Source organism: Fukomys damarensis, unplaced genomic scaffold (assembly GCF_012274545.1).
Source record: "Fukomys damarensis isolate Sample0158 unplaced genomic scaffold, DMR_v1.0_HiC HiC_scaffold_7, whole genome shotgun sequence".
Taxonomy (NCBI): Eukaryota; Metazoa; Chordata; class Mammalia; order Rodentia; family Bathyergidae; genus Fukomys; species Fukomys damarensis.
The window spans coordinates 6,887,853-6,913,207 of NW_022900919.1; the positions used below are offsets into that span (position 1 = coordinate 6,887,853).

Sequence of the window (25,355 nt, forward strand, 5' to 3'; positions counted from 1 at the left end):
TAATGAAGTTGACAAGTCAGGATTAATGGTCATTCTCTGGGAGCTCCCAACATTCCATTCCATTCCATTCCATTCCATTGAGACTCTCACCACAAGCTATGTTAAAAGCATGTCATAGCTTAGGCTAAAGACCAAAGTGGGTCTTCTCCCTCAATACCCATGGAATAACAGCTATGTGTACGGAGGTAGAAGAAGAGAGAGAGAAATGGCAAAGCCTCCTGACTTGGCTTTCTTCACCCACCCGCACATTGCATGAGGGAAGTAGTGAGGTGAATGTCCTCCTGCTTTTTCATGTGCAGAGAAGGAAACACAGCATCTTAGAACTCTTACAGGAGACAGAAGACACCACTATGTAGGGTAGAGGGAGCTACACTGAACTAATGTCACATGTAATTAAGATTTATAGTGGCTTTTGTGAGCTATATGATAAAAGATAAAAGTATACAATAGAGTAGAAGTTTTAAATGTTCTCTTCTTTATATATAAACAGCAACTGCAGAATAGCTTGATGGAATTTGGGAAACCATGGAAAATAAACCCAGGAGATGGAGCATTTTATGGCCCTAAAGTAAGTAGACCATCTACTTAAAATAAGAGTAAAATTTAAAAGAAAAATAAGTGTTTCTAAGCAAACATCATTTAATTTACAGATTGATATAAAAATCAAGGATGCCATTGGCAGATACCATCAGTGTGCTACAATTCAGCTGGATTTCCAGTTGCCTATTAGATTTAATCTCACATATGTTAGGTGAGTGAATATGATAAATAATATATACTACTGTCCTAGTTATTTGTCATCTAAGCGTGAACAACACAGAACTGAGTATTAATTGATGTCCAAAACATATGCATGTATTTAGTCTGTGTTTACCTATGTGTAATCTAGTAGGGAATTTTCTGTTGCTAAAGACAAATACTTGAGGCTGGGTCCTTTATAAAAGAAGAGGTTTATTTGGCTGATCTGGTGGCTGGAAAGTCCAGACAGCAAGGCGCCAGCTCTGAGGAGCGCTTCCCGGCCGCTTCTCAACATGGTAGCGAATTTAGGCGTGACTGCGTGTAGAAGGGAGCGAGTGCATGGGCTGAGCTTGAGAACTGACCCAGTCCTGTGAGGCTACCCTTCTAAAGGTAATGCCCAGTGAACTCATCACTTCCCACTAGGCCCCACCTCTAAAGGGATCGACCACCTGTTGGTCTAGGGGTATAGCACACTGAAAGAAGATCCGTCAACACTGTCACACAGTCGGTGTGAGGACCAGGCTTCCACACGTGAACCTGTGGGGAACCCTCAGACCAACCTGAGTGTCCCGAGGACATGGCCTGGTGGAGAACGGAAGATAAGCGAGCATAGGATTAGAAATCTGAACAAAGTACCATGAAAATACAGGCCAGCGGCAGAAAGAGACTCCTCGAAGAGCTGGCAAAGGCCCTCTGAGACACTTGCCAGTGAAAGCAGGGGAAAAGGCAGTTTCATCACTACAAATTACTTCTTTTTAAAAATTAATTGATTTTTAAAATTTTCTTAGTGCATGTTTGCAGTTCATGTAGTTTACAGTCATTATGTGCCAGGAAAAGTGACTTCTTTTAAAAATATTTCTTGACATGCAGTACAACTGTGTGTGCATGTGTACATGCGACATATCCAGGTCGATGAATTTAAAGCATGCGTAGAGTGGAGTAGGCTCCGCAGTTGGAACTGTGACCCTCCAGCCTCCGCATGACGCTCTCTTGCAGTTGTGTTTCCTCCTGCCCTTACCCTGGCAGCCATAGCCACTGATGTGTCCTCCCTCGCTCTGGCTTGGCCTTTCCCAGAATGTCATATAAGGGGACTCACGCAGTATGTGACTTTGGGAGACTGGTGTTTTCACATAGCATAATGCCTTGGAGAGTCATTCGTGTTTTCGCACGTATTGGTAGTTTATTCCTTTGATTGCCTCTTAGTAAGCGATTGTACAGATCTGCCAAGATTTGTTCATCCGTTCACTCATTTGAAAGGCACTTGGTTGTCTCCAGTTTTTCGTGATTATGTATACAGCTTCTATAAACCCTTGTGGATAGGTTGTTGCATAAATACAATTTTTGTTTCTCTAGAGAGAATACATAAGAATGTTCATATGATATTTGTTTAATTTGCTAAGAAATTGCCAAATTGTTTTCCATAGTAGCTTTTCATATTCTCACCAGCAATGTATGCGAATGCCATGTTTTCCACATCCTTGCTAGCACTTGGTATTGTCAGGGTTTGTTTTTTGGTGCTGGGGACACAGAGCCTCACACACACGAAGCGAGCACTCCACCACTGAGCTATACCCAAGCCCTGTTTGTTTAAGGACTTCTGGTAAGCGTATAGTATTTCATTATGTTTTGATTTTGTATTTCTTCAGTTGCTAGTAGTGTTAACATTTTTTTCATGTGTTTATTTCCCATTTATGGATTTTTACAATTTTTCTGAGATAGAGTCTTGCTTTGCACTTCAGGCTGGCCTTGAACTTGTGACGATCCTCCTACCTCAGCCTGTCAAGTGCTGGGATTACAGGTTTGCACCACCATGCCAGGCTTATTGATCTGATTTGATGAAGTGTCTATTTATATCTTTCGCACTTTTTTTTTTTTTTTTTTTTTTTTTTTTTTTTTTTTCCCCTTTTTTTTTTTTTTTTTTTTTTTTTTGTACCAGGGATCAAACTCAGGTCCTTGCAGTTGCAAGGCAGGTGGTGAAACCACTGAGGTAAATCCCTGACCCCTGTCCATTTTTAAATTGGGTTGTTTTCTTATCATTGTTTTGTGAATTCTAGACACTATTTTGATGGATATATGATTCACAAATACTTTTAATCTGTAGCTTTTTTCATTTTTCACAATGTCTAAGCATTCCCATTCAGATTTTTTAATTTCAGTGAAGTTAATTTATAAAAATTTTTCTTTTATGGGTCATGCTTTTTGCACCATGTCTCTGAATTCTGACAAAGCACACGGGCCACCGAGATTCTTTTTGTTATGTTTTATTGTAATTTTTTACTTTTAAGTGTTACATTTAGATGTAAGATCTGTTTTGCAATATTTTTTGGTGTAAAATGTGCAGTTTAGGTTAGTGTTCATTGTTTGCATCTAGATATCTAGTTGTCCTGACATTGTGTGTTGAAAAAGTCGTTCTTTCGTCATTGACTTGTATTTGTTTCTGTCAGAAATCAATGGGACATTTATGAGGGTTTATTTCTAGGTTTTTTTCAGTTCTGGTCTGCTGACTCACTGATTAACCCTCTTCAATACCATACTATCTTGACTGCTGTAGCTTTACAGTAAAATTTAGATTCAATAATGTGGATCCTTTATTCCTTTTCAGAATTGTTTTGCTTTTAATAGATCTACTTAAAATACCCTGGTGGGATCCCTGATTGGAACTGCATTGTATCTAGAGATCAGTTTGAGTGTCTGGACTACATGAAGTACTCTAATCCATGTCCTTCCTTGATTTCTTTGCTCATTTCTTCTAGATTTCAAAAGAGAAGTCTTGTTAATATCTTCTTAAATGTTGAAATAGATGTAGATGTAAAATATCTAGGAGTTTCATTTCTTGGGAGTGATTCTAAGTGTTACATTCTTAATTTTTGAATCCATATGTCCATTGCTACTATAGGGAAATGCCACAGAGTTTTGTATGTTTATCTTGTATCCTAGGACTTTGCTGAATTCATTTATTATTCTATAAAGGGTTTTTTGTGTTTTATTTTTGGCGATAGGGAGACTCTTGGGATTCTCCGTGGTTGTAGATAAGCTTGCCACCACAACAGGGACAGTTGAACCCTTCATTTCTGCTTGCATTGTTTGCTTTCCCTTGCTGTACTATACTGGCCAGAATGTCACATAACTGTTGAGGAAGAGGGATGAGAGCAGACACTGTGGCCTTGTTTCTAGTCCTAGGAGTTATCACTTTGTGTACACTGTGATCTAAAGGTCTGTTGTAGATGTCCTCTATCAAATTAAAGAATTTCCCCTGTATTTCTAGTTTTTCAGAAGTTATTATCAGAAACGTGTTGAATTTTGTTAAATTATTTTTCTTCATCAATTGATATGGGCATATGATTTTTATTCCGTAGTCTGTTAATATGGTGGATTACGTTGACTTAGAATATTGGAGAAGCCTTGTGTTGCTGGGATAAAACCTACTTGATTATGGTATGTCATTGTTTGTTGTATATCACTGGATTCATTGTCCTGATAGCTTGTTGAGTGTTTGATGTGTGCTATTGGAGTATGTTAGGATAATGTATGTTATTGAATGTATGTTATTGCAGGATATGGGTCTGTAGTTTTCTTTCTAGTGACATTTTTGACTGGTTTTAGTGACTGAGAATGCGGACCTCATCAAACAAGTAGGAAAGTACTCCATACCATTCTGTTTTGTAGAAATTATAATATAGAAGTGATGTTATTTCTTTTTCTGATGTTTGGTAGAATTTGTCATGGAAAAACCAACCAGTGCTATAGGTTTCCTTTAGGGGGAAAAAAGGCAAAATTATTGGCATGTTTCCAATCCAGCAATTTTTGGTAGAATATTTTACTATTAAGATTCTTATGACAAATGAACAACAACTTTTCATCCAAGGAGGATGTGGAGAAGAAATAGACCAGCTGAGCAGCCATCAGTCCTCAGTGAGTGTGGAGAAGAGCAGAGCAGTGGAAGCAGTGGGCAGTAGATAGGTCAGAAATGATGATTAAAACCAGAAAGTGGTAGTGGAGATGAACAAAATGGGTGTGTTTAGTTATGTTTTGAAGGAAGAACTCATGGGATTTGTACAGGCGTAGGGAAGAGAGAAGCATCAAGGTTAGTACCATGGTCCAATAAGGGTTATTCTAAGAAAGCAAAGGAAGTTTACCATGGAGGTTTGTATTACTGAATTCATTGCATTCAACCTTGCAGAAAAGCACCAGGTAAAGTTTAATATTCACTCCTGTGAAGTGGGCAGAAAGAAATTTATTGTGATAAATAACATTTATCAGAAAGCAGCAGTTATAAATATCTCAAGATGGTTGGGAAGGGGTAAATGTGCCTACTATCTGCCCTTATCAAAAATGATGATGATGGCAATTACAACTCATTTGAAGTGAACGTAACAAATGAGTCTCTTTTTATTTTGTGTTTTAGTAGTACCTAGCTGGTATGAGTCTTAGATGAAAACTTCTCATATGAATATACTGTATTTATTGCAATAAAATGGAGTTCATCTTTCCAGGAAACTTGGCACAGACTTTTTTGGAGTGGCTTACAATTAAAGGTCATATGTGCTTTTTTCACCTTTTTTTTTCCCCCTAAAGGAGAGGAAGTCATTAAATGTAAATTGTGTGTCTTAGAGTTTCAGGTCTGCAAACAGCATCTGAACAATGACTTCTAGAACAAATATCAAGAACATTTTGAAAAATGAAGTTTATGGTGGGGCCAGGGTAGTGGCAGGAGTAGGGTGTATTGGGTCGAACAAGCTTGGTTGTGAGTGGACATTCTATGAAGCTGAGAGTGTATGTGGGAACTCATAATACTACTATCTAATCTTTTGTATGTTTTCTGTGTTCTCTGATAAAAAATTTAAAAAATAAATGAAGAAGCTACCAAAGCAGTCTTTTGTTTGAGGAAACAAAACAGCCACCAGTAATGTCAATGGAGAAATATTTAGAAACACTAACTCTACTCAAAGTTACATATAAAGAAACTGGGTGTGGTGGTGCATGCCAGCCTTTGGGAGATTTGAGTCCAAGGCCGGCGTGGACTACATAGCAAGATCTTGTCTCAAAAAAAGTTAAATAAAATGAAGACAATAAAATTATTTCTTAGGAGAATACTGAAATGTATAATTTTTATTTTTTAGTAAGGATGGGGATGATAAAAAGAGACCTGTGATCATTCACCGAGCCATACTGGGATCAGTAGAAAGGATGATCGCCATTCTCTCAGAAAACTGTGGGGGTAAATGGTAAGTGATAATGGGAAAGAAAAACTAGATGTCTCTTATCCTTAAAAATGATGTTTATCAAGATTAAATTGGTACCTGCTGGACATTTAGCTCAGTGGTGCTGCCACCTGCCGTGCAAGCACAAATTCCTGAGTTCGATCCCCAATACAAAAAAAAAAAAAAAGATTAAATTGGTAGGAAAAATTGGAAGTTCCTGCTTTATAGTAGCAAATACCCCAAAAGCAAATAAAGAATTCTTGTTTCATTTACCAGATCAGAAAACAGAAACAAAGAAAGCAAAGGCAGAGTGGTGTAAAGCTGTACTATTTGCTCTTTGGGGCACTCAGTCATTTCCAAGAGTTATCTTTGAACCTGTTTGAAGTCTTCGAAGGTCCAGTGGCTGTCTGGAAGACTGTGTTCAATTTCCTGGGGTGCTGCCCCTCGCTGCACCATCATCCTCTGCAACCCACGTTGCATACATGTGTGGGTTTCCTTTGGCCATCGACTGAGAAAGAAAACATGTAAATTGATCAGTGAATGGCCTGAATAATAGAGCAGCACAGCAGAGGATAGCTGTATTAGCACATCCCTATTTAAGGGTGATGGTGGGGAAGGGAAATGTCTTCCCTGCAGAATGTGGAGTGATGCATCTTGAAGTCCCCTTTGCTTGGGAGAAAAACCGGTCAAACTTATGGAGCTATGCTGATGCAGGGCTCTGGCTACTGCTTTGGACACAAGGTCAGAGACTGAGAAGTATAGACTGGAAATATAGGTGACAGATCTAGGGAAAAGAACTGTGACTGCTCACAGTGCCACAATAGTGGTGCATTAATCAGCTTTCCCGTCACTAACACTTAATACTTGACACCCACATGTTAAAGGAGGAGAGGTTTAATTTGGCTCATGGCTTAGGGGGTTCAGTCTATGGCTGGCCGACTTCAAGGCAGAAGTATCATGGTGGGAGGACATGGCAAGGAAAGCTGCTCGCCTCACGTGGACAGGAAACAAAGAAGGGAGGAACTAGGCCCAAGAACACACTCTTCCAGGATATGCCCCATGACTCAGCTCCAGTCAGGCCCCCCTTTCTAGTAGCACACTTTAGCCATGGACTCATCATCAGTGGATTTATGCACTGATGAGGCTAGCGAGAACCCCAATCCACTCACTTTAAGAAGCCCCACCTCTGACTACGTAAGACTTTTAGGGAATATTTTATACCTAATCCATCAAGATGATATTGCCCACTAAAGTCCTTTATTGTTGAAGGGATTTTTCTACTGTTCCGGTAACATCTACTGATGGCTCAGTGGTTTATGAATAAATAAAATGATCACAAGGGGACATGCATAGGCTCATCAAATGGAAGTTCCCTCACCGAGTTCCATCACTGTACTCTTCCTTTGAGAAGTAAGGCATTATGCCTACATTATTGGGCTTGCTGCTGTCCTGGTACACTGAGAAGCAACTGGCCTCACGAGCCGTCACAGTACCACCTGGCAGATCACACATCCGTGTGACCTAATTTCTTACAATTAAGAAATTGACAGAGCATCCGCTAATGCAGTTCATTTCTCTCTTTAGGATCTACCGCCCCCACTGCTGCTGTTGCTAGGCACAGTATCTGTAGCTCCTGCTCTGGACACTGGGTGTGGGTGCCACTGCTCAGGTCACTGTCACAGATTTCTTCCAAAACTGTCTTTGCATCAACCCTTGTCAGAATGGATTCTCCCTGGTTCCTCCTCCTGTGTGCCACTCTGTCCCAAGTCAGCATGCCATGCTTGAAATGACTGGCAGAATCTAGAGTCCATGGATGTATTCTCACACTCACAAAGAGAAGCAAATTTCTGAGCAGTAAACATAAGATGGGGAATTTTACAAATTGAAGATCTTCCAAATGTAGACGCAAGTAGAGTCTGCATATATCCCTAATCATTGAGATCTGAAAATATACTGTGGTATCATTTAACATCTAAGCTATTACAGTTACACAGAAGCTAAAAGTAAAGGCATAAATATACATGCTACCTAAGAGAATTAGTTAGCTTTGCCATTGCTGGGTCAGATTACCTGGTACCACAATTTGAGGACAGGTTTATTTGGCTCATAGTTTCAAAGGGCTCGGTCCGTGGTCAGCTGGCCCCAAGGTAGGAACATCATGGTGGAAGGGCATAGCTGCTTACTTCATAGCATCCAGGAAGCAGAACAGAGGAACAATACCAGAGAGAAGGATAAGGGATCAGATACGACCCCAAGGTCACTGCACATCTGTGACCCACCCAGACACACCCGGAACTGGGCTTTTCTAATCCCCTGGGCAGATCCTGAGCCAATCAAGTTGTCCAGTATCCGTATCTGTGTATCTACACTAAGTATAAGTGAAGTGGTGGTGTCTTACTAGACTGGTACTGGTGAAGGTCACAGAAAGATAATTTGTGGAATCGGGAGTTGGAGTGGGAGACGGGAGCTATGCCAGTGTATTGAGTGGGCCATCCTGTTTTGAGGGACTCAGGGATACTCCCCATGCTTCGTGCAACAAGGTTTCACATATTGTTTCTAAAATATAAGAAAAGTATGTAAATATATATCCATAAAGTACCATGTGGAAATAGTCCCCACTTTACACTGACCTTCAATCTCAGTTCTCACAGTGAAGAAAATGGCAAATATGTCCTATATGAAATATTCCTTCTACTCGCCCTCTATATGTTGTGGATACATTATATTTTGGCATAACCACAGGTTCACATGTAGTTACAAGAAATAAAACAGGATCATACTAGCCTTGTTCCGAATTTCCCCAATGGTAAGATCTTGCAGAATTTTATAAAGTACTACAGCTGGGAAATAATCATTGATGTGATTATCAACTTCTGTTCACATCTCACCAGCTTTACCAGCGTGCACTTATTTGTGCATGTGTGTAATAAGTTCCGTAAGGTTTTATCACATGTGTGTATCAGGCAACTGCCACATGCAAGATGTGCACTGTTATCTGCTTCGACCCCTCATGCTGTCCTTGTATTGCCCCACAGGCTCTGTCCCACTCCTGCCCCTAATCTGGCCACTGTGAATCTGTTCTCCATCTCTGTAATCCTGTCATAAGTGGTACATAAATGGAATCACACAGTATACAATAGTTTGAGATGGGTTTTTTTTATTCGGTGACGTTCCCTTGAGATCCATCTTTATTCTGTTAATTATCAGTAGTGTGTGTGTGTGTGTGTGTGTGTGTGTGTTGGGGTATTGGGGATTGAACACAGGGACACTCTACCACTGAGTTACACGCACAGTTTTTATTTTTTTATTTTGAGACAGGCTCTTGTATATGTTGCTTAGGCAGGGCTCAAACTTGAGGTCCTCCCTCCTCAGTCTCTGGAGTGGCTGGAATTACAGGCAATATGGCTAATAATTGGTTCATTGTGATTGCTGATGGTACTACAGTTTGGCCATTCATCTGCTGTGGAATATTTGGTGTGTTCAGTGTGGGCTATTGTAAGTAAAGCTTCTGTGCATTTTGGTGGACAGGATCTGTGTGACCCAAGGCTGCATCTCTAGGATAAATGCCCAAGAGTGTAATTCATGATTACCCTTCAATCTGTTTTCCAACACATGCTTCCTTTTCCTTTTCTATAAAGATTGCAAGCTTTTTTTGTCTACTCTACTGCCTTTTAACTCTCAATATAGTTTAGTTTGCTTCCACACCATTCTGCTCAAACTATCATATGCAATCTTACTTGAAAAAAAAAAATCCTTGGTTATTTTTTAATCACATAGTAAGTGGTCATTTTGAAATGATCTTGAAAATGCATATTTTATATATTTTTCAGGCCTTTCTGGCTGTCTCCACGTCAGGTAATGGTCATCCCTGTGGGGCCAACTTGTGAAAAATATGCACTTCAGGTAAAATCAGATATATTTAAAATACATGTAACTTTATTGTGTTTTCCATTAAGTCATTGACTTGGAATGTTATTCATGCTTTTAAATACTGCATAGCTGATACATTATGTTTTCAGTAATTGGGAATAACACACAAATCCTGTCTATATAGCTGTATTGAAATTGTTTTATTTCTAATGTTTTTGAGAAATTGATGTTCTTGTTTGAGATAAGGTCTCACTACGTAGCCCAGATTGGTCTCTAACTTTCAGCAATCCTCCTGCCTCAGCCTCCTGGGTGCTGGGATTCTAGGCTTGTGCTCCCTCCACCCTCAAGAAACTGGTATCTTGAAACATTTTATATGTTTTGGTCACTTTTCTTGTTGCTGAGAAAATACCCAACACTCAAAGTTAAAGGAGGAGAAGTTTATTTATCTCACAGTTTATAGAAGTTTCAGTCCATAATTGGCTGCCTCTAAGGCAGGGTGGTATGGCATATGGGCATCTTGGTGGATAAACAGTTCATGGTGGACAGAAGGCAGCAAAGTAGCAAAATAGTGAAGAGCAGCAAGCAGCAAGCAGGGACTGCAGCAACACTCTTTCTGTCCCTTATATCCTATCCAGGCTACCTACCCTTAACATGGGTAGCACTCACACCCAGGGTGGGGCAGCCTTAATCCTAGCATCACATCCTGATCCCAGCATCACACCTCCTAGATCCAAATCCTATCCAGGCTACCTACCCTTAACATGGGTAGCACTCACACCCAGGGTGGGGCAGCCTTAGTCCTAGCATCACATCCTGATCCCAGCATCACACCTCCTAGATCCAGCCACCTCCCAAAAGCCCCACCTATGAGCACATGAAGCTTTGGGGGGACATCTAGACACAAGCCATTACATCACAATTAAAGTGTTTTTTTTCACATGAAGGAAGACTACCTTATTACCTGTTACTACATAACAAATTAAAAGTAACTTAAAGCAATATTTATCTTTTTTTTACAAAAACAGTATTTATCATCTCTCAGTTTCTATGCATGAGGAATCTGGGAGCAGTGTAGTTTGTTGACCCGATGCAGTGTCTTCTGAGGCTGTGGTCAGCTGCCAGCAGGCTACAGAGACCCCAGGGGCTCGCTCACATTCACACACCTCCACTTCTCACCAAGTGGGCTTCTTGCTAGGCTGCCTGAGTGTCCTCATAACACAGCAGCTGACTTCCCCCAGAGTGAGTGATCTGGAGAAATGGAAGCTATGGTCTCACATCCTAATCTCAGAAACTATATCCTTCACTTCTGTCCTTCACTATGGGGTCACACAGACCAATGCTTTTACAAGGTGGAGGGAGCAACACAGTTATGAATACCCGGTAGGGAACAACAAGGGTTGTTCTGAGTCTGGCTAATGTAGATAATATAATAATAAAAGTATTCCATTTCTTCTAGGTATCCAGTGAATTTTTTGAAGAAGGATTTATGGCTGATGTTGATTTAGATGACAGTTGTACACTAAATAAGAAAATACGAAATGCACAGCTGGCTCAGTATAATTTTATTTTAGGTAATTTAATATATTTTTCAAACACTTATTTTTTTTGGCTTTAATTCCAAAAAACAAAATAAGTAATATGGTATAAATACTTGATAATTACAATCTGACTATTAAATACTTACAAAGATAAGTCCTGGGTTAGCTGTTCTTAGATGCTCTTTTATAATTTTATTTTAGGTAATTTAATATATTTTTCAAACACTTATTTTTTTTGGCTTTAATTCCCAAAAAACAAAATAAGTAATATGGTATAAATACTTGATAGTTACAATCTGACTCTTAAATGCTTACAAAGACAAGTCCTGGGTTAGCTGTTCTTAGATGCTCTGTTATTTGCTGGAAGAACAGCTATAAACTTTAACATGAATCCTATGCTGTGGTGTTACAACAGTTAAAATCTCAAACCAACATGAAAAGAATTTGAAAATTATCTCTTCAGTAGAATTATATTCCTTGTGTTTTGGTCATATGGCAGGCCTGAAATACTTTTCCTTGCTTTTCAAGTTTGTTAGAAATCTTGGGGATTAAGTGAGTGAATGAAAAAGATTCCACATTTAAAATGATCAAAAGGAAAAAAGATAAATGAAAAACCAAAATATCCCAGAGGCACAAGAGTCATTTGGTACACAATCTACAATTTTGGCTTTAAAAATGGTTTTGAAATCAAGAGAAACTGATGTTGATATGCTTGCAAGCATGACACTGTTATTTACTAAAAGAGACTGTCCAAAGCAAACATAAATATGCATAGAATTGTCCTGTCAACAGTTGTTCACTGATAATATCTGACTCTGTAGTAGCTACTGTGATGTTTCAATCAAACTTGTAATGACAGAAATCTCAAATTAGCTTAAACAGAGATAGAATTTACTGGAAAGGTATCAAAGGGTCCTGTGATATGAAAGGTAGAATTAAATAGCCAAATCATAGGAAAAGTAACTATCAGGACCTTGCAAGAACCACTTGTCCACATTTCTGGTTCTTGTTTTGCTCTGGTCCTTTACACTTTTCTTGAATACCTACTTTATTCTACTTATCTGTGGACCAGGTTTTTCCTTCCATCAAGCAATAAAAATAAACGTGGCTACAAATTTCTGGATTATCTTACAGTATACATCACTGGACAGAACAAAGTTTTATTCCCTACATTCCAGAAAATTCTGGTTTGCTGGTTGGCCTGGATGTAACGTCCATCTTTTGACTTCTCAACTATGACAGGTGGAGTTGAGAGTGTCTGTGAGAGTTCTCTGCTCCCATTTGTGCCCCAAGGCCATAATACGATTCTCTCAAGTGGACAGTTTAGAGACTGGATTGGAAGTTGTTCCTTTTAAAGACTCTCAACTCTCAGAGGAAGAACCTAGTGGTCATTAGATTGATATTTAGTGATTATTATTGAGGAAAAACTCAGGCATGTGTCATGCAACTATTGACTTAGTGGTTAATAAATCACTTTTAAAATATCCTTTTCCCCCTTGTCTATAGTGGTTGGAGAAAAGGAAAAGATAAACAATGCTGTAAATGTTCGAACAAGAGACAACAAAATTCATGGAGAGATTTCAGTAATTTCTGCTATTGATAAATTGAAGAATCTCAAGAAGTTACGTACGCTAAATGCTGAGGAAGAGTTTTGAAGAACTTTCCTTGTACTTCTTGTTTTGACCTTTGAAAAATGTACTTTTCTTAAACAGTTAACATGGTAGTACTTCTTAGAACTTTGTATCCATTGATGGGTTCACTTATGGAGTCAGCTGAGAAAGGAAAAAAATGAATGCATAGTTGATACATACAGTGTTTAATTCATTAGTGTATTCTGACAGTGCTAAAAGGAGCAGCTTTGGACATTTTCAAATGATATCTTCAGTGACCTGAATGATGAAATGTTACTCATCAAAAGGAGGAAACATTAGGAAATGAAAATTATAAAAAGTTATTGCTCGCGTTTGTGACTTTCCAAAAATAGGCTTAGAGTTGGGGATGTAGCTAGTGGTAGAACCTATGCCTGGAACAAGTGAGGCCCTTGGTTCAATCTCCAGCATCTAATGCGTAAATAAACAGGGATCAAATAAAAGTCTTCAAAGCTGTTTTGAACATGGGAAAAAAATCTTATTTTCCAATAATATTATGTCTCAGGTATTTTTATGGCTGTTTATTACTAAAGTTCACACTGAAACTTTATCTCTCAAATTGGAATGATTAATTTGTTTCAATTAAGTAGCAACTGTAAGAAATAACTAGCATTAAATATTGGGTTACTGAAAAAGGACTGTGAACCTTAAAAGAAATTCATTATGGAATCTTTTATTTGCACGTAGGTTAAAAGTTGCAGTTTTAATGCTTCTATTTCATAATTCTTATATATCTTTAGAGAAAATATATTCCCAAATAAAATGAATAATGGTGTTTTCAGTGTTTCAGTGATGGCCTTATACATAGTAAGTTAAATTATGTTCTTGATGAGTTATATAAACTCAGTTTCTGATTTTAATTGAAAAGAATACTTGGTTAGAACATAATTGAAATGGCTTTAGGTGAATAAGGAATTTAGTTATCAATCTATTTGAATATTTATTGAATATTTGGCAAGGTGCTGCAGAATTTAAAATAAATGCAAAAAACTCTTTTCAACATACTGGTGTTTCCTGGGGGATGTGAATAAATGGTAAACAGAAGTATATCATCAGACCTGTGCAGAGCATGAATTGAGATCGTAATACAATTTTTAGAGCTAACGTTTATCTGGGGCTTACTCTGTGCAAGCGCCATTCCATATATTCTCTTCATTCATCGATCATGCACATGAGGATTTGGGGACTCTGAAGACCCCAAGTGAATAATGACCTTGTGGCAGTTGGATGATGAGGCCAAGCATGTTAACTACACCCTGCGAAGTGCCCTGGGATGTGTTCAGGCAAGCGTTCTCCAGAGGGCTGTGCGTGGACCCTCCTTTCACGTGAAAATCTCAGACTGAGCTCTTGTCCTAGTCTTTCTGGGCTGTCCTGCCTTTCCCAGTCTTAATATGAATTTGCTCTAAGTAGTACGCATAGTCAGAGTTGGCCAGGTTGACATCTAAGACTGGCTGAGCGCCCAGGTCCAGGAGGGGTGGGTCCCTTGGGCTCCTGTCACACCATAGGGCTTTTTCTGCCAATGCTGGGTCATTTTCCTCATCTGTAAATAAGTACAAAGTGAAATGTGAACATGTCTGTTGGGAGCCAGTCATAGCCCACTGGCTTTTTGAAAGGTAACTTCTTTCTTTATAATCAAGGCATTGACACAATGTGTGGTCAGGATGTTCCTAATTAGCATTTGTTAACATTTGTTCCCTTTTAAGGACTGCACGTGTTAAACTTGTTTTTGACCCTGCACGGGAGAAACTCGGATAGCCAAAGTTCTGTAGGAGTCGGGTGCTTCCTGTTAAATATCTGACGTTATCTGTAGGAGTCAGGTGTTTCCTGTTGTGCCTTTAAAAGGCTGATGCTTGCCTGCAATAAACGTCGCCTTGATCAGACTCTTGGCGTCCTTCCTTTCTCTCTGCCCCGTCTCCACCCCGCTGCTCTTTCAGGTCTGAGACACTGCTGGACAGTGCTCTGCGTCGCCGGCTCGAGACACATGTCATCAGAACTTTCACACTGGGCCTCCCAAAGAGTAGGAATTTTTGTTTCCAAATTCGTACATCCGCCACAGGCGAGGGCGGCATCTTCCGAAAAAGCCTGCTTCTGCCTTCAGTCGCTTCAGGTGTGAATTTTGGTCCCAAGGTGATCCTTTCCCAGGATCCACGTGAGAAGAGGGTGAGCAGCCTCATGACATCGTCTCCACCGCCGTCCCCTTACTTCCGGCGGAAGAGAGGACACCCAATCTTCGGGGGCTCGCAGCCGCACTGCGCCTGTATCGCGCCTGCGTCGCGCTCCTCGGCAACGCCCCGGAAGTGCGCGCGCCGGCAAGATGGCGGCCGCAGTGGGTTCGTTGCAGGCGCTTGTCCTCCTGTGCCGGTTGCTGCTCTTCCTGTCCCAGTTCTACGTTTTGTCGGGTGGTGGTGAGTTAAGTGCCGGGGGCTGCTGCGAGCTAAGTGTTAGAAGGTCCCCAGAGCCGTAGGAAGCGTCCGTGCTGGGCCCAGAGCTGACGGTGGAGCCGCGTCCTGGCCGAAGGGGAGCAAGCGCTCAGGTCTCGGCCCGGCTGGCGGAACTGGACCCGGTACCACCCTTGTCCCCCAGTTTCCCGGAGACCCGAGCCGGTGTCGGCCCTGTCGGCGTTTCCTCCTCTTAGCTTGCTGTCTTTTGGCAGCGATGCGCTGAGGTTGTCACGAGGGTCATGGCTTGGTGTGGTCCCTGCGTGTCAGCTGCACAGCCAAGGTTTCCACATCCGGGATAACGTGTTTCTCTCATTGTGGAACCTTAAATTTAGAGCACTCGCAGCCGCTGACTCAGGCAGTAAAGGATCCGGGCCCAACACGCACATTCACAGTAGTTCCCAGGGCAGCAGGTACTAGACATTTTCTGTTCTAGTAAATGTGCATATTTATCTCAAGTAGTTCCTGTTTTTGATTTAAACATTTTATTTTAGTATGCAAAGTTTACTTAGTTTTTTACTATTTTATGTACTGTATTTTAGGTTATGTGAATTAAGGGCAGGTATCAGCCGTGTTCAATTTTAGTATTTGAATACTTTTGGATATCCCTGACTCATCTCTTTTTCCAGTCTTATGCGCCTTATGTTGTTTTCCCACTTATTCCATCAAGATATCCTTTAATCAGTCCTGTTTTGCCTTCAGAAGATTTCTTGAATCTCTAGAATGCATTTCCTAATGTTGAAGTTAAAAGACTCTGACAGTACTGTGTGAATTAGGAGGATAAGAGACAGACTGATAGACACTTGGAGTCTAAAACTGGGGGTGCTATTGAGAGATTGAGGAAATTAGTCACCCTTCTTGGGTCTTTGTTTCTTTAAGGCAGTAAGGTTAGTGTGGCTGCCTAAAGCCGGTTCAGCTTTGAGTCTTCAAGTGTCCAGTTTTAGCTGTGTACAATAGCAATAGAAAAAAGAGTGGTATTTTGTAAAATTGACTACATAGTACATCAGTGTTTAATAAATGGAAAATTTGGCTCTGTAGTTTCATCCCTTTAGATTTCCATTGCTTCAAGTGATTCAATATGGGCAGAGGTATTTTATCTATTCTTATTTGGATGTAAAAGACAGTGGCATGGGCTGGGGATTTAGCTTATCGCCTGCCTTTCAAACCCAAGGTCCTGAGTTTGATCCCTAGTACCAAAAAAAAAAAAAAAAAAAAAATCCATTGGCATACTTGAATTTAAAATGCATAGTTTTCAGAGGAAGTTTAAAAATCCTAGGTGTTTTTTTTTTTTTAAAAAAAACACCTATCTTCTCCATAATATTTGCAGTTTTTATCCTCTCGACTGAAAAAATATTGCATACCTAGCAGGGTTGGCTGAATAAAGTTGAAATTTAAACAAATTATTAAAATAGGGAATTTTGGAACTTCAATAATGTAAAAGTATAAAGTAGCAGACCAGCATATTGAAGTACCAATGTGGAGTGATAAGAGAACGTTTTCTAGGATTGGTGCACTGGGTGTCAGTGGCCTCGTTTCCCAATCTGAATTCATGGAAAGAGCACTGGACTGGAAATGGAGGGATTTGGGTTTAGATTCCAGGTTTGCCAGACTTTTTGTGAAAATTTTCATAAATTCTCATGTCTAAGTTTTAAGTTTTTCATCTTATAAATGGTCAGGTGTTTGAGATATACTACCTTATAGCCAACATTTTCTATACATTATTTGTACATGACCACTTTATTCTTCTTGACCCCTTGCAAGGCAGGAGTGAAATACTTTTTACCAGTGTGCTGCTCACAGGGCACAGAGTTGGCTGGTGTCAGACCTTGCTTTAATTGTAGCTGCCTGTGCCACTGACTCCCAACTCTGCTTTTTGCATTCCAACCCAGCACAGTGTCTCATTGATAATGGTCATCTCTTTACCTTAGAAAATTGTCTTCCTCTGTTATTCTGGTTGGTATTAAAAAAGAATAAGCCACTCTCTCACCTCTCACAGAAAGTACCGAAATCCCACCTTACATCATGAAGTGTCCAAGCAATGGTTTGTGTAGCAGACTCCCTGCAGATTGTATAGACTGCGCAACAAATTTCTCCTGTGTCTATGGGAAGCCTGTCACTTTTGATTGTACAGTGAAGCCTTCCGTTACTTGTGTTGTAAGTACTGTAGCTTGCTAATTTGAATCAGTGCATTGTAAATCTCAAGTTAAAAGTGCAGTTTAGGGAGTGGGATGTAGCTCAGTGATGAATGCAGCATATATCCTGCCTTCAGACTGTAACTCTATCAAAAAAAATGTAGTTTAGACTTGTCTATTGTGGACAAGATTCTGCAATAATTTTTTATAGTATAACTGCCCTGTAAGACATAAAGCAAAATAAATTTTAATATCCTGCATTCCTTTCCACATCAGATTGCTACTCTTCCAATTATCATGGTAACTGACAAGCCCCATTGGTGTGGGCAGCATATGTGTTGACAGAAATGCTGCTTTGTAGGACTTGGAGATCTCAGTTTATCAGTGTCCCTGAAGCACGTGTTCTTCCTTCAGCTGGCTCTGAGTTCTTCGTAGCGAGGGCTGGTTGTACAGAGGGGCTGGTAAGGTCTTTATACTCTGGATGAGGTGGTGATGGGTTCAGCTTTCTCAGTGGTAGGAAGATGTGTTCAGTAAATGCTGAAATGCCTGTGTGGCCCTCTGGAAAAAGATGAAGTTATTCCTTGCCTCATCCAGAATTAATTCCAGGTAGATGTATAGTTGGAAGGAACAGACGATAACCTTTCCTGGGGTCCTCCAAGATGCAGGTTTGGAGAAGAGTCCAGGTTCCCTGACCCCAGCCTGATGCCTCTAAGTAGAGTGCACTGGCTTATTTCCAGTTCCAAATCTTCCCTCCTGTCTCCTGTTGCAGTCCACACCAGTGACTTCTTACTGCTACTCCCATCCTGGGAGCACTTGGCATGGTCACCCAACAGGCAGCCGAAATGAGAAGAACTACCTAATGTAGCAGTTCAGACTCTGCCTGTTAATGTGGTTTTTCCAAGCCTGGAGGTGCTGGGCAGGTTAATAGAGCTGGAGAAAAATTGGAATGCAGAAGCAAGGCAGTGTGCTATGCTTACAGAAGCATCAGGCTGGGGTCAGGGCACCTGGCTTCTCCTGACCTGCAGCTCAGTGACCTTAAATAAGTGCGCTCTTCTGTTCCTTCTAGCTATGTGACTGTGACTTACAAAGTAATTTTTCCTCTTTTATCTACATTACAAAAGTACACATCCTCATAAGAAAGTTAGGAAAAAGAAAGTTACCCTGAAAAAATTTTTGTTTTTTTGGGGGGGTGGGGTGCAGGGGATTGAAGTCGGGTCCTTGTGCTTGCGAAGCAGGTGGCAGAACCACTGAGCTAAATCCCTGGCCCCAACTTTTGGTATTTTAATGTGAGTTTGTGTAGATTTTTTCCCCATACATGGACAGTATATATTTGAGTGTATATTTTCATGATTATAAATCATGCCATGTATATTTGTTTTTTGGCACATACTGTTTTGGTACACATTTTTCTATGACTCACTACTAGATTCTAAATACAAATGTTTTCAAAATTTTGTACCATATGACTATGTAGTCTTATTGACATAATGACAAATACCATATTATGATTGATGAGCCCATGTGCTTTGGTTCATAGGATCAAGACTTCAAACCCCAAAAGAACTTCATCATTAACATGACTTGCAGATTTTGCTGGCAGCTCCCTGAAACAGATTATGAATGCACCAATTCCACCACCTGCATGACGGTTTCCTGTCCCCGGCAGCGCTACCTTGCCAACTGCACAGTGAGGGACCACATTCATTGCTTGGGTAAGTTGGAGTGCAAGGAAAATATTTTCTCCAAGTTTGCCGAAGGGACCAAAATATCAGCAGATTTTTAGATGTGATAAGCCTCAGTAATAAATTCAATGCATTAAAAGAATATGTCCAGAAAATACACAGTTCTTATTAAATATAATATTGATAAAACAGAATATCCAAAACAGTATTTGGATTTTATTCAAATTAATGAATGGTACAGTACTAATACTGTTGCAAGTAGTTAAGTGCTTTGCTAATTGCTTTGCATTCTTCCCAGATAACTAACCTTTTGAATTTTATCATCTTCTTCCTCTTTACATTTTTCTTAATTCTAAGATAAGCTTTGATCCTAATAAGTTGTGTAGGTAGCAAATATGCTGTGATACACTATTCACTAGTACAAGCTTTAGATCTTCCTAAAACGACACCAGGCTGTGGTCTGAGACTCTTCTTTTCTTTCCACATTATGGCTCTAAGATTCATCCTTGGGACTCTTCTATAGGGTAATCTGTTGTAGGATTGTAGCAAAGTTTATTTGTTCTCCTAGGTATTTAGATTATTTGCTGTTTTTAGCTCTTGGCAGCCACTGTTAAAACTTCTGCACATAGCTCCCAGTTGCACATGTGCAAGTGTGTCTAGCATATACTCTCCTGCAGGTACTGTCTTCCAGAATGCTCTTACTAATTTACATTCCCACCAGCAGTTATACATACCTTTGGTCATACCTCTTATCTTTGTCTTTTTATTAAAGATTTCTGGGATTCTTTTATACTTTCGATTTTTAACCATAGGTGTCCCTAAAACTTTACCAAATTTTAACTTTTCCTCTCCACGTTCTTTGGAGAACCTTTTGATGATGAGTGAAACATTAAAAATGAAGGTAGTGTAAGTTGTTAGTCTTTTTATAGTTAACCTTTTTTGTTGTTTAAGTATTTTCCAACCCACGTTTATAAAGATAATTTCCTGCATTTCCTTTTTAAAATTATCAGTTTGGCCTTTACATATAAGTTTGTAATCACCTGGAATTGGTTTTGTTAGATGGTATGAGGTGCACAACATGGCTAAACCAGTTGTTGCGATCCATGTGTATGTGACCTCTGTGATAGGCAAGATGTTTTGTGTGGCTCTGGGTGCATTGTTCCTCTGGGATGATTTATTTGTCTCAGACCGCACCGTCTTATTTACTCTTTATCTTCACCAAGTCTTGATATCATGTCAGTCATTTCACATCCTTCAAGCTGTAACCCTAACTTTCCTGATTTAAATATTGTCTATATTGTTGATTGTAAGGACTTTGTGCTATTAAGCATTGCTTGCTGTAAAGAGAGGGGACTCTGAATTACAAAGCCACTAGTTAAATTAAGTCTTTGTGACAGTGTTTCTGTTTCCATGTTTCTATGCATAGTGTTTTCTTTTTTGTAAGGTAACCGTACTTTTCACAAAATGCTGTACTGCAATTGGACTGGAGGCTACAAGTGGTCGACCGCTCTGGCTCTAAGGTAAGCTTTGATACTAATAAGTCAAAAATGCCATCTAGCCAGGCGTGGTGGCGCACGCCTATAATCGCAGCACTCGGAGGCTGAGGCAGGAGGATTGCTGTGAGTTCGAGACCAGCCTGGGCTACATAATGAGTTCCAGGCCAGTCTCAACTACATAGTGAGACCCTGTCTCAGAAAAAAAAACAAAAGAGAAAGATGCCATCTAGATTTCTGTGGACTCTCCCATGCATTATGCTCAGCCAGTATTGTCCTGCACTCAGACCCTACTGTACGTGTTAGAGACACTCCAGGATGCTCAGACCAGCCTCTTTGTGGACTTTAGCTACAGGCATGTTAGCTTTGCTTCCATGATGTCTGTGTCCTCCAGAGATGCCGTGAGTCATTGTAATAGACTGTTAGAACCAGCCAGGGCTTCCCATCCTGAACTTACATGAACCAGTAAATTCCTTAGACTTTTAAAATGTATAGGTTTATAATTTATGTTTTAAATTTTAAGCAACTTTCTTATTTAAAAAAGTGCTCTGGCTGGGGATTTAGCTCAGTGGCACTGTACCAGCGTGCCAGCATACAAGGTCCTGAGTTCGATCCCTACTACCAAAAATAAATGAATAAATAAACAAATAAATAAATAAATAAATACATTCTCAGTACTCAAAATTGGAAAAAATAAAGAAAAACGTTAAAATTACCTGTAAGTTTGCCATCTCTTTCCACCAAAAAGAATGGCAGGCAGCACCCTGGTTAAATGGTTAATTAAAAAGTTAGGCTGTCCACATTTGAAGTCCTACAGCCTGAGACCCTGACACCTGCAGTCCTGCGCTGTGAGATAGGGAAGGATTTTTCCACCTTCTCACTGCTGACATTTGGGGCACATTCTTTGTCATGGACCTGTCCTGTGCATAGGAGAATGCTCAGCAGATCCCGGCCTCTACCTGCTCCTCCTGGTCAGCAACTTCTCCCACCCTCAGGGGTGACCACAGGGGCTCCTCAGACATGGCCAGGGTTTGGGCTGGAGAAAGAGGAGTCCTCTCTGGCCAGAAAGTATAACTGGAAAGTAAAAGACAAATCCAAGATAGAAAATTAGATAATAAGAAAATAAAATTTGATAACTGGCCATACATGGTCTTGGCCTACAGTGGTTCCAGTTCAAACGAACAGCTGACTTTTTAATAAAAGCTTACTTTAGAATAATTTTAGAAAAAGTCACAAGAATGATAGAGAGTTCCTCTACACCCTCACCCAGAGTCTCCTACATTGTTAATGTCTTACATTACTGTGGTACATTTAACAGCCAACGTCTACAAATTAAGAGCCGTTTCCTTCTCAGAGCTCACTATTCTTGCTTTCAAAAATCTCACCGTAATGAGATAATGTCTGAAGATTTGCTGCAAAGTACTTTTGTCCTGCACTGTCTTTGGAGTATCACTTGGCTGCGCAAGGCCCTTCCGTAAATAACATAGTATTTGCCTGTAACCTGCACACATCCTGTTGCAGGCTTCAGATCATCTCTGGAGGACTTGCAGCACCTAATGCAGTGTAAATGCTGTGTCAGTAGCAGTAATACTGTGTTGTTCAGGGAAGAACGATACGAAGAAAATCCTGTATGTGCTTGATACAGGCACAGTTCGTCTTCCCAAGTGGCTTTGCTCTTCTTAGACTTTTAAAATGTATAGGTTTATAATTTATGTTTTAAATTTTAAGCAACTTTCTTATTTAAAAAAGTGCTCTGGCTGGGGATTTAGCTCAGTGGCACTGTACCAGCGTGCCAGCATACAAGGTCCTGAGTTCGATCCCTACTACCAAAAATAAATGAATAAATAAACAAATAAATAAATAAATAAATACATTCTCAGTACTCAAAATTGGAAAAAATAAAGAAAAACGTTAAAATTACCTGTAAGTTTGCCATCTCTTTCCACCAAAAAGAATGGCAGGCAGCACCCTGGTTAAATGGTTAATTAAAAAGTTAGGCTGTCCACATTTGAAGTCCTACAGCCTGAGACCCTGACACCTGCAGTCCTGCGCTGTGAGATAGGGAAGGATTTTTCCACCTTCTCACTGCTGACATTTGGGGCACATTCTTTGTCATGGACCTGTCCTGTGCATAGGAGAATGCTCAGCAGATCCCGGCCTCTACCTGCTCCTCCTGGTCAGCAACTTCTCCCACCCTCAGGGGTGACCACAGGGGCTCCTCAGACATGGCCAGGGTTTGGGCTGGAGAAAGAGGAGTCCTCTCTGGCCAGAAAGTATAACTGGAAAGTAAAAGACAAATCCAAGATAGAAAATTAGATAATAAGAAAATAAAATTTGATAACTGGCCATACATGGTCTTGGCCTACAGTGGTTCCAGTTCAAACGAACAGCTGACTTTTTAATAAAAGCTTACTTTAGAATAATTTTAGAAAAAGTCACAAGAATGATAGAGAGTTCCTCTACACCCTCACCCAGAGTCTCCTACATTGTTAATGTCTTACATTACTGTGGTACATTTAACAGCCAACGTCTACAAATTAAGAGCCGTTTCCTTCTCAGAGCTCACTATTCTTGCTTTCAAAAATCTCACCGTAATGAGATAATGTCTGAAGATTTGCTGCAAAGTACTTTTGTCCTGCACTGTCTTTGGAGTATCACTTGGCTGCACAAGGCCCTTCCGTAAATAACATAGTATTTGCCTGTAACCTGCACACGTCCTGTTGCAGGCTTCAGATCATCTCTGGAGGACTTGCAGCACCTAATGCAGTGTAAATGCTGTGTCAGTAGCAGTAGTACTGTGTTGTTCAGGGAAGAACGATACGAAGAAAATCCTGTATGTGCTTGATACAGGCACAGTTCGTCTTCCCAAGTGGCTTTGCTCTGGGGTGGTTGATGTGTGATGCGTGGTCCCTCCAGGTGTGGAGGGCTGGGGCTCTGCGGGTGGGGTCGGGCAGGTGAACACTGTCCACAGTGGGGTTGGCCACACATGGGGTATTGTCCCAGTATTGTTAGGTCAGATTTTGAAGCAACCATAGAAGTTGCTGATTTATAACACACAAGTTTTAGAAAAGACTGAAAAAATTAGATCACTTGATCTGAGTCAGCTGAATGTGTTAGACTGCAGCTCTGTACTTTGTCAGACTAGGCCCTGCTTTGAGTAAAAACCTGAGATTGACTTTTTCTCCCCCGCAACTTTTCAGTACTGGGGGTTGAACCCAGACCCATCACCCTGAACTACGCCCTCGGCCTTTTTTTTTTTTTTAATATGTGGCAAGGTCTCACCAAGTTACTCAGGCTGAGCTCCTCCTGCTTTGGCCAAGTGCTGTCACAACAGGCATGTGCCTAGCTCAATTATTTTTCTGTTAAAGAAAATACCATTTTCAGCATAGCTAAAAATTGTGTGTTTACTCTTTTTTTTGATGCTAGGTATTGAACATGCTAAGCCATAGGTTTTTTTGGTAGTAGTCTTCTTGCCTGTGGTTATTTGGAGCTGTGACTTTGTGAGTCTATCATATGTGTTCTCACTAGTGCTGACTGAACCCCTGCTCGCTGCACTGACGGAGTCCCTCCCGCTTTGCCTTTGCAGTATCACCCTGGGTGGCTTTGGAGCCGACCGCTTCTACCTGGGCCAGTGGCGAGAAGGCCTTGGCAAGCTCTTCAGCTTCGGCGGCCTGGGAATATGGACACTCATAGACGTCTTGCTGATTGGAGTTGGCTACGTGGGGCCAGCAGATGGCTCTTTGTACATTTAGCTGTGGTTATGTGCTTCCAAGAGGAGCAGCATCAGAGCATGCGTTTGGCTGCAGGAGTTGATGTATTATGAGTGATGTATTTTTATGTTTTTAATGTACAGCATCTGTACTTTGCTTGCCTTGATGAAGGTAAAATAAATGAAACACTGAACTGTGCTAACTTGAAATTTGTTTTTATTGGCCTGAATTTTTTTTTCTGTGAAAAATGTAAACTTGGAGCCAGAACAAATTCTGCTTGGTTATAAATCCATCTAATTGCAATGGCATTAGTTTTTTATTGATATTGTGTAAGTCACACCATTTCCTTTTATCTCTAGCCTGCCTGCCGTCTGCTTTGAGAAACCTTTCAGCTGGAACCGAGGAGACAGGTTCTGTTCTGTTAGCAGAATAAGTCACCTACGTGTGCATCTGTTGTCTGTCAGCTTTGTGGTGATAAAATGCACAACTTTTGTCTGGTTGCCATGTTTGAAAATTTTTTTTTTTTACTCTTGCATAAAAGGATGCAAGAGTACTGAAAACTTTAATAAAACTACAAATTTAAGAAATATTGTAGACCTGTTTCTGTATTAAAATTATCTTAACTAGCTGGCTGTGGTGGCGCACGCCTGTAATCCCAGCACTCAGGAGGCTGAGGCAGGAGGATCACTGCGAGTTTGAGACCAGTCTGGGCTACAAAGTGAGTTCCAGGGAAGTTTCAACTATATAGTGAGACCCTGTCTGAGGGGGAAAAAAAAAAAAAAAAAAATTATCTTGACTAATTAGCAACTTATCTTTTTTATTAAGTAAAATATTCTTCAGGACATTAGTTTCAGCAGATAGAGTAATTGGCTGGTTTATTGACAAAAATGTTGGAAAATATGTT

General features: G+C 40.3%; 2 protein-coding genes across 3 annotated transcripts in view; both read left to right on the forward strand.

The window, feature by feature from the left end:
- Tars3 (threonyl-tRNA synthetase 3) overlaps positions 1-14,649 on the forward strand; it is a 54,154-nt gene extending 39,505 nt beyond the window's left edge. The window contains exons 13-18 of the mRNA XM_033761063.1: positions 491-568; positions 651-751; positions 5,859-5,963; positions 9,770-9,842; positions 11,266-11,380; positions 12,854-14,649. Of these exons, the coding sequence (XP_033616954.1) occupies positions 491-568; positions 651-751; positions 5,859-5,963; positions 9,770-9,842; positions 11,266-11,380; positions 12,854-13,002 (621 nt within the window). The 3' untranslated portion in view covers positions 13,003-14,649. The remainder of the gene's footprint in view (positions 1-490; positions 569-650; positions 752-5,858; positions 5,964-9,769; positions 9,843-11,265; positions 11,381-12,853) is intronic.
- Positions 14,650-14,927: 278 nt separating this feature from the next.
- Positions 14,928-25,045, forward strand: Tm2d3 (TM2 domain containing 3). 2 transcript variants are annotated; one of them, XM_010638206.2, is made up of 6 exons: positions 14,928-15,401; positions 15,770-15,847; positions 17,431-17,588; positions 19,104-19,278; positions 20,693-20,768; positions 24,328-25,045. In XM_010638206.2, exons 1-6 carry the CDS (start codon positions 15,311-15,313, stop codon positions 24,491-24,493), a joined length of 744 nt encoding a protein of 247 aa, XP_010636508.1. In that variant the 5' UTR covers positions 14,928-15,310; the 3' UTR covers positions 24,494-25,045. The 2 variants fall into 2 exon arrangements, with proteins under 2 accessions (XP_010636508.1, XP_010636509.1); XM_010638207.2 differs by lacking the exon at positions 15,770-15,847 and having other exon boundaries at positions 15,240-15,401.
- Positions 25,046-25,355: the final 310 nt, after the last annotated feature.

Coding starts and splice junctions, on each gene's coding strand:
- Tm2d3 (XM_010638206.2), top strand. CDS start 15,311: ATGGCGGCCGCAGTGGGTTCGTTGCAGGCGCTTGTCCTCCTGTGCCGG. Junction 15,848..17,430: donor AGTAGTTCCCAGGGCAGCAG/GTACTAGACATT, acceptor CACCTCTCACAG/AAAGTACCGAAATCCCACCT. Junction 20,769..24,327: donor TCGACCGCTCTGGCTCTAAG/GTAAGCTTTGAT, acceptor TTGCCTTTGCAG/TATCACCCTGGGTGGCTTTG.